Source organism: Pterocles gutturalis, unplaced genomic scaffold (genome assembly GCF_000699245.1).
Source record: "Pterocles gutturalis isolate BGI_N339 unplaced genomic scaffold, ASM69924v1 scaffold26638, whole genome shotgun sequence".
Lineage (NCBI taxonomy): Eukaryota > Metazoa > Chordata > Aves > Pterocliformes > Pteroclidae > Pterocles > Pterocles gutturalis.
Genome location: NW_010123770.1, coordinates 1,061 through 10,153, shown reverse-complemented (window position 1 = coordinate 10,153; position 9,093 = coordinate 1,061). Strand labels below are relative to the sequence as shown.

At 50.2% G+C, this 9,093-nt stretch overlaps 1 protein-coding gene across 1 annotated transcript; it reads left to right on the top strand.

Annotated features, from left to right (window-relative positions):
- Window positions 1–414: 414 nt before the first annotated feature.
- On the top strand, window positions 415–7,847 carry IP6K1 (inositol hexakisphosphate kinase 1). Its single transcript, XM_010078055.1, has 5 exons — window positions 415–655; window positions 2,940–3,150; window positions 3,765–3,946; window positions 6,193–6,368; window positions 7,248–7,847. Exons 1-5 carry the CDS (start codon window positions 433–435, stop codon window positions 7,755–7,757), a joined length of 1,302 nt encoding a protein of 433 aa, XP_010076357.1. The 5' UTR covers window positions 415–432; the 3' UTR covers window positions 7,758–7,847.
- Window positions 7,848–9,093: the final 1,246 nt, after the last annotated feature.

Here is a 9,093-nt window from a genome sequence, read left to right as displayed (position 1 = left end):
ATAAAATAAACAAAAGGAAGGAAATAGTATTTTCTAAAGATGGGAGGCTCAAAATATTCATATTTACTCCTTTCCCTGTCTCCTGTCAACCCTATTGGAGAAGCTCTAGATGAGGCTGCCTCCAGATTAGTGTGTGTTTACCTGTAAGATTACAGAGGTGGTGAGGAGCATGCTGGAACAAGTGGGATGTAAACAGAGAATAGAAGAGGCGCAGTTATGGATATAAATAAACACTGGAAACTTTCCCTAGGAAATAAGGAGTGAATGCAAGTTGTCCTCTGTTCACAGGAATCTCCTTTGCTTTTTCAGATCATCATAAGGAAGCAGACTGCCGGGATTTCCCCCCTGTGGCTGCCCGACCGCTGCTGAGCTACCCGTCCCAGCCCATGTGGCTCTCCCCATGCTCCAAGAGTGCAACTGGTGCCCAACGCAATGTGTGTTTGTCAAACCATGGAAGTGGGCAAGTATGGCAAGAATGCCACTCGATCTGGAAACCGGGGGGTCCTGCTGGAGCCTTTCATTCACCAGGTGGGCGGCCACAGCAGCATGATGCGCTACGATGACCATACTGTCTGTAAGCCCCTCATTACCAGAGAACAGCGCTTCTATGAATCCCTGCCCCCGGAAATGAAGGAGTTCACACCGGAGTACAAAGGTGAGGCTTGTTGTCTCTCCAGAGTGCCGTTACATGCTTCAAGAACCTGCCCTCTCATTTTCCTAGAGCTGCTGGTGTCTTGGTGTCATTTTATTTGTTTTTAATTCTTTTTCTTTGTCAGGCTAGCAATTTGATGGTAGCACTTGGAAACGAGGAAGTCTGTATTGTAGGCATGCAGAGTTTAGCGTGCTCCTTTTTCTAGACAGAGTATGCAGTGGGACAGTTTTAGTCTGTAGCTTAAGGTTATGGATGTGTAACTGAAGTAATTTTACTGCCAAGTTATTGTCAGTTACAGCCTTGACCTTGAGCAAATATAAGTTAGATCATATACTGAGCATTTGCATGTTCCAGTACCATAATTTATTGCTTCCTCATCCCGCCTCTTCTATGGAGCTGTATTGGAAAGCTGCTGAAGCAGGAAGCGTTTCTTTCCCAGCACCGAGGTGAAGCCTTGTCCCCAGCTGCTTTGAAGGAGTGGAATTTTCCAGTGTCTGTATCCTTGTAGGAGGTTGGCAGCTCTTATGTATCTTTCAGAAGCTTGATACATTTTTTGCCGTGTGTTTTTTATTCAGGATGGTGACACTGGCAGGTAGACTTCTAGGGGACTTGGTCTCTGCTGCTCTGTCACTATGTAGCACTGGGAGGATGTCAGAGACAGCTGGGGCCACCATCTGTTCAGGGTCTTGCCATTTGGTCCGGCTGCAGCCTGAGGGTCTCGAAGCAGTGTCAGCTTACCTACCTGTGTCTGTGCAGGTCATGAGTGAAAGATAGAGTCTCCAACAGACAGGTGGTCTTGTACCCTCAAGCCAGTCCAGGGCCTTACGGTGCTCTAGTGATCCATCAGAAATCCCAGCCTGTGTAGTTACTAGGATTGATACAATGTCAGACTTTCCCTGGGAGATGTGTTTAAAACAGATGAAGCTGATAGTCCAGATGGAGACCTGTCGTCTTGAAATTGGATACTTCCTGGTAGCCTAAAGGCACAGGACATGCATCTCCACCCCAGTGTGGGATTTCATCTGATAGTCCCAGAAACTGTTCCTGCTGTTTAATATTGGGGGTGGTATTTCTGTCTGAGCGCGCAGATGTTACTTTGAGGTTGCCCTTTCACAGAGGTACGTTCAGGAGCATGTCCAGGCAGTCAGAGCACTCGGGGTGGCAGTTATGCAGGGACGTGCTAGAGTCCTGAACTACTCAAAGTTGTGTTGGGCCACCTGAACCTTGTTAGCGTTGTCATCTGCAGATAAGGAAAAAGGAAGGACAGTAACGTGACAGCCCGCATCAGCTGAGCAGTGCAAGGTTTCCTCATGTTTGTGATGAATCATTTGACTCAGTGCATCTAGCATCTGATACTCCCGGTAGCTATTCAATACTGGTGACAAGCTAATGGAAGATTTTTGTCATTGCAAGTTAGGAAATGGGCTGATAGCCTCATTTCCAGGGCTGGGGGAGTCCCAAAGATGAAGATGTCAGCCCTAAGTAGAAGTGTCAGCTCCTGCTCTGTGGCTGGCCGGCTAGATCTATTCAGAGTCTGTGCTGTGAGAGATTTATACCTCCCCTTGGACTGTGGTGCTTTCCTGGAGCCTTCAGAAGGTAAAACTGGACAGGACATAAATGGTCCTGCTTCCCTGCACCTGGCTGAGGTACTTTTACTTCCAGGGCATCTTGTTTTTGTCACTAGGAACGCCTGGGACCTTGCAGATCCCTTTTCTGCAAGACTGACTGACTTGTGAGAAGAGTGGCAGGTGTCACCTCTGCCTCACAGCTCTGTACTTCAGAGCTCAGGTGCTGGGGAGTTCCTTTAGCATGCTCCTCCTTGGTCAGTGATGCCCTTGTCAACAGCAGGAACACTTCTGCAGGACATAGATACTTACCCACGTGAACTAGAAACATATTTCATATGCTTTGCCCCCCTCAACATCTTGGTGCACTGTGCTTTACTTTCTCTGGTTTGACAACATTTGCAGCAAGACTGAATGGAAGGAAATAATCACACCCCTCAGCCTACCAGCTGCGCTTTTGTCCTTAATTTTCTGTGGGTGGCAGAGCTTCCCCTGCTCCTGATGTCCGCTCATATAGCGACACAGGGCACTGTTTGGGGCATTTCTTCTCTGTGCTGTGCTAACAACATTTGGGTTCTTGTAGTCTTAAACCTCTTATTGTTCTGGGTGTGCTTTGCTGCTCTGTGAGCTGCATTTTCCTCTCTCCCGTTGAATGCTGGGGTGCTAATGGTTGTGTGTTTCCTCCCCTGGGAAGCAACTGACATGTCACTTCTCTCTGGCAGGTGTGGTATCTGTCTGTTTCGAGGGAGACAGCGACGGCTACATTAACCTGGTGGCCTATCCCTACGTGGAGAACGAGGCTGTGGAGCAGGATGATATGCCAGAGAGGGACCAGCCACGGCGCAAGCACTCGCGTCGGAGCCTTCACAGATCAAGCAGCGGCACTGAGCACAGGGAGGAAAAACCTGGCCTGGCCAGTGACAGCACTGAAAGGTAAAAGCTTTGGGAGGCCAGTGGCAACATGATGAGCAGGAAGTCTCCCTCTTCCCCTTTCAGCTGTGGTGATCCTCTTGAGAGCATTTTGCACTCCCATATAGTCGGCAGGCTGTCTTGCACTTGCTAGCCCAGTGCACTGTGGCACTGCAAACTGTGTCCAGAGTTTTGCTGGATTCGGGACGAGCTCATCCACATGAAGTGCTTCTGAGGCAGGATAACCTTTGGTAGTTTGTTGGATGTGGAACCAGTGTGTGAAGCAGATTCAAACACTCTTCAGTCCACCTGGTTATTAACCCAGGGGCTTCTTGTGAGGGTACTTTGAGTACAGGTCTCTGCTTCTCACACCAGCTGGAGCTCCCTGAGAAACAAATGTTCCTGCTTACTCTATCGATTACAGTACAGCTATCAGAGAGGTTAGACCAGATCCTTGACCGTGGGTCCACAGCCTAGGGTATTAGTGAGGATTTGCTGTTAAGAAGGTTTGCATTGCGTGAAGTACGTAGCAGGAGAAGGAATAGGAGATCATGTGCAATGGGAGGGTGTGACAGCCATAGGTATCTTGGAATGCATGGATTCTAACAGGTATGTTTGTTCTGTCTTTATACCGGCAGCATCCAGGAAACGAAGAGTCCCAGGGTGGACTTGCACATCCATTCAGATGTTCCATTTCAGATGTTGGATGGGAACAGTGGTCTGAGCTCTGAAAAGATCAGCTATAACCCCTGGAGCCTGCGCTGTCATAAGCAGCAGCTGAGCCGCATGCGGTCAGAGTCCAAGGACCGAAAGCTCTACAGTATCCTTTGGGAAGCAGAACCGAGTGTGTCAGGTTGCTGCTGCTGCTCTGGCCTACACGTTTGTGCCTGAAGCAGCTAATTGCCGTTGGCTTTCCCCTCATTCACAGGAGCAAAGCTATATTTTATGTTTCTTCTTATTCCTTCCTGCTTCCCATACAGTGACACTAATGTCTGACGCTGGTGCTCAGAGGAGCCATGTTTCTGGCTAGATTCCATATTTTCTTTATTTTCTCATTCTCTCTGTTGGCTTGTGTTTTGAACTGTAGTTTTTCTTGTCAGGCTTTGCCCAGCAGCCAAATGCAAGTCTGCTCTCTTCAGTAATCCCTTGGGAGGGAGCTGTGTTCGGCTTGTCACCTTTTTCGAGTTTCTTCCAGTTCTGCTGTATCCTTCTGGAGACCATGACCAGAACTGCACACAATACGGAAGATGCAGGTGAACCGGAGATTTCCACTGGTGTTCAATGCTGTTGTCTCTCCTCTCCCTCGTAATTCCTAACACCCTCTCTTGTTCCAAGTGCTGTTTCATTACCACAAGATCCCACTCCTGACTGGTAATAGTTGTCTCAAAACACACTGCTTCATGCATTAAAAATCTTTTCTCCTTATCTTGTGTGTTAGCTCTAGAGAATTTTTCCTGCCCATTTAATGGCCAAGTCAGTCTCATAAGATCCTTGTGGGGTTTTTCACAACTGTTCCTCACGTTTGCAACCTTGAGTAACTCAGTACTACAAGCGGATTTGTCATCTTGCTGTTGACTCGCTTTTCTGGATCACTTACTGAATGGCCTGGATCTCCACACACAGACCCCACTGGTGACGTTGGCTGTAAGACCAGTCGAGCTGGTTTGTAGTTCCCCAGATCTCCGCGAATCAGCATTGTGGTAGCCCTGCTTCAGTCCCTGGTACTAAGACAGTGTTAACACATCTCTTATTTTCTGTTCAATGTGCAATCTCTTCTCTTGGCGTTTGAGTTTGAGCATTCTCTGAGCTTGGAGTTCTGGCTTGGGAATCCCCTGAGCTCTTCCCCAGTAAATAAAGCAGCAAACTATTCATCTTATTTTTCTTTTTAGGTGGTCTTTTCACGCACCCCAATCCCACTCCCCTACTAGCTTCTTTTGTACTTTGTCTTTAAACTTTTCATGCAGTCTGACCATCTTCTTCATACGGTTGACGATGGTTTTGTTATTTTCTGTGCCTTTGCAGATGGCTATGACTCCTCATGCTTTTGTCTTGAACTTGTCAGCTTGTGGGGTTTTTTTTGTTTCACCTGTTGGATCTTGATTCTGTTTTCCTCGCATAGAAACAACCTTACTTTTAATAGGTGTATTCTTCATCATTTTAGCTGTCTGGGCTTCCTTCTCCTATTCTCAAACGTGTGGCTCCAGCTTTTATTTTTAAATAGCCTGCATCACTTGCAGAGCAGTAATTCTTTTTGCCTGTCCTTTTTAATCACACTTCCTTGTTTTTATGAAGTTCCTCTTTCAAAATTAAACATCGTTAGTGGTAGATTTTTCTAAATGTTTAATCCAGCTGTGCTCTGGCTGCCATTCCGGCGTAACATGTTGAACCGTGCCCTGCTGCAGGGCTTCTTGGGACAAACTTTAGTGTTGTTTTTTCCCCTTTGGGACAAGGTGCTGCACTGATTGTCTCAGGTTTGTTCTCAGTGCTGTGCCCTCATGGAGGGCTTGCCCATTGTGCATGCTGGTGATTGAGGGCTCCCGTTACTGTGCTGTTTCCTGCCTTTGTGGCCTCTCTGGTTTTCCCTGTGTGTCAGGCAGTGTTGCAGTTCTGGGCAGGCCAATAGCCACGGCACTGGGCTATTACTTCAGCCTTGAGTTTCCAGTCTGTGGGGATTGTATTGTTTCTCCATATGGTTAAATTGCTGATTTGATTAGACTTTAAGCTCTCCCTTAATGTGTCAGCAATTCTTGCTGGTGTATTGTGTCTTTCCTGGCACTAGTGTTCTGCTCCTCAGTTCTCCCTGCTGAGTTTCCTGTACACCTGCACGTGACCTCCTTGGTCACTGTTGGCTGTTCTACTTTCCAGGCTGATTTCTTCTACCAAGTGTCAAAGTCTGAGCACCAAAGTTGGGGGTTTCTCCTTCTCTTCACCTCTCCAAACGGTTCGTTCTGTCTGTTCTTTGGTTCCTATTTGTTTGTTGCCTGACCCTATCTCATGCTAGCCCAAGGCCCTGTCTGTGGTGGCCCTGGTCTGTGACAGGTGAGCTCTCCTTGACGTGTTTCCCAGAGTTCCTTTTGCTGGAGAACGTGGTGCATCACTTCAAGCTGCCCTGCGTACTTGATCTGAAGATGGGGACCAGACAGCACGGAGATGATGCGTCCGAGGAGAAGGCCGCGCGGCAGATGAAGAAGTGTGAACAGAGCACTTCTGCCACCCTGGGTGTGCGTGTGTGTGGGATGCAGGTAGGGATCCCCAAGGCTGTAGGTGCTGCATGTTGCTTTTTGCAGCCCTGTTAAGGCCTCCCAGATAGCGTTTTCTGCTGAGCACTGTTACAGAGCCTCCCACTTCAGGCAGGTGCACCAGCATTCATGGTATGTGCTTTTTGTCTTCATTTCTAAGACTAGAAGGAAGGAACGTGCTTCTCCCAAGATGGCCTGCTTTATCCAAAGCGGTTTTGTTCACAGAAAATCAGGGCATTTTCTAAGAAAGCTATTTTTGTGGCTTAGTGTTCAGCTGGAATCGCAGTGCTTGGGGAGGGAGATGTCCCTGTGTCCTGGCATCATCTGACATTTGCTCTGCTCTGTATTGGGAGTTAAGCTGCTCTCCTCTTGTGGCTCAGCCCTGCGCACAAGGATTTGCTGCTGGTGCTGTTGTGCAATAGTTGCTCCTTTCCCCATCCGCAGAAGTATCTTGTAATCCAGATCCCTGCCCACGAACTGAAGCAATGAGGGCCTCTCATTAATCACATGCCACAGAATAACAGCAATACATGCCGGCAGCTCTGGCTGCCAGAGGATTGTCTGAGCTGCTGCAAAACTTGGCTTTTTAAGCCTTGGAGTCTGTTGTGTCATGCTTCTTGGGGTTGCTTGGACTGATGAGCCGCCCTTTGGGTGTCCTGGGAGAGAACCTGTGCTTGGGCGCCCTGCCTGTGCCCGTGGGGTGCATCTCTGAGCTGCTCTGGGATTCAGGGAACAGGCAGGGCTGTCTTCTGCTCACTTGTGGGCGAGGTGGGGACAGGACAAGTTCCCCCTGCCCTGTCAGTGCAGGGGCAGCCCAGGGCTCTCTGTGAATGACCTTAACCTGTTCATCCCATTTGAGATGTGTTTCATTTTGTGTTGTAGGTCTATCAGCTGGACACAGGGCATTACTTATGCAGGAATAAGTACTATGGACGCGGTCTTTCCATCGAGGGCTTCCGCAATGCCCTCTACCAGTATCTGCACAACGGCATCGAGCTGCGCAAGGACCTCTTTGAGCCTGTCCTCGCCAAACTGCGAAGCCTGAAGGCGGTTTTGGAGAGACAGGCCTCCTACCGCTTCTACTCCAGCTCCCTTCTCATCATTTACGACGGGAAGGACAGCAGGGCGGGGATGTTTGTGGAGTGCCGGCCGGAGATGCGCCTGAAGCGGGTGGACAGCTCTCTCCCGGAGAACCTTCAGGACGGCAGCAGCACGGAGCCTGGCTTCTCAGCCCAGCCCAAGGTGGACGTGCGTATGATTGACTTTGCGCACAGCACGTTCAAAGGCTTTCGTGATGACCCCACTGTGCACGACGGACCCGACATGGGTTATGTGTTCGGGCTGGAAAGCCTCATCAACATCATGGAACAGATGCGTGAGGAAAACCAGTAGCCTCAGGCTACAGCCTCTTATTCTTGTCTTGGTGGCAGGAGCAGACAAGACCACCTACTACCACAGGAAAAAAGCAGACAGCTTTGGTTTTAAACAATTGTATCGCTCCATTGTTTTTAAATGTACTTGGATAGAAGAGCTGAGGGGAGGCAGGATGGAAGAGCTCCTCATGCTGACCAGATGGTTCTGACCGCACTAGCTCTGCCTTCTGGAGGAGGCTCTGTAGCTGCCTGATGGGTGTTGGGGATCCCAGTTCTTTGCTCGTCGTGTGGAGGGGGGACGTGGACGTAGGGAAGAGAAAGCAGGAGAGGCCAGGGCTCTGCAAGGGGCTGGAGCTGTGCTGTGAGGAGCCCCTGGGAGAGCTTTCCCTTTGCAATTCTCCTGAGTTATTTGTAAAGGGCACTCGACTAATAGTTGGCAGTGTCTGTGGGGCTCACGGTGAGCAGCGCAGGTACTGGTCCGTGCATTCGGTGTCACTAGCTCTGCCCTGGGTTTTGCCGACGGCAGTGTCTGTGGGGCTCACGGTGAGCAGTGCAGGTACTGGTCCGTGCATTCGGTCTCACTAGCTCTGCCCTGGGTTTTGCCGATGGCGCTTTGCTTTTGATGCTCCCTTTTTCTGCTGTTTGGGCGCTGGGAATAACCAACCCAAACCCAGAAATAAAATGACCAAATGCAACCCCTGGCAGAGCTGTGGCTGGGAGGGGATGGCCACACACCTGGAGCTGTGCTCGAGCCCAGGGCCTGCTCGCTCCCCAGTGGGGTGGTGTGGGCAGGCCCCCACACAGGCAGGCACGGGGCTCTGCAAGAGTAACTCTGCCTTGGACCACTGACCAAGCAAGAACTCAGCTCGTGGGCTAGCAATAGTATCTGTAGCAGTTAATGCGACCCCAGCTGTGCAGCGGGGCGTTTCGGACCATTTAACCCCTTCCTGTTGTGTAATGTTGGTCCCACAGGTTGTAAACGAGTTCGTCCCTCGTGCCGTTGGGCTGTGGGGGGCTGCAGCGTGAGGCTGCCCTCTCCCCCCGGTGGGCCCTCAGCCCTGCAGCCCCTGTGCTTCCCACAGGTCCATGCACAGGGATGGTGGAAGGGGGAGGCCAAGGGCTAGGGCTAGCTCCCTTTCTCCCTGAGAGTCTCCAGGGGGGGCAGGGGAGGGGGGGCCTGGCTGAGCCGTGAGTGCTCTTGCCTGACCGTTTAGCTTTGCTTCACAGAGTCAGTCCTTCCCAAAATGAATGACCAGTTTATGGATGAAACAGCTGCGTGGGATGCGCTCTGCTGCCTGGGTTCTCTCCCTGAGCCGGTGCTTTACCCGAAGCCTCCCTTGATGAGGGCATTAATG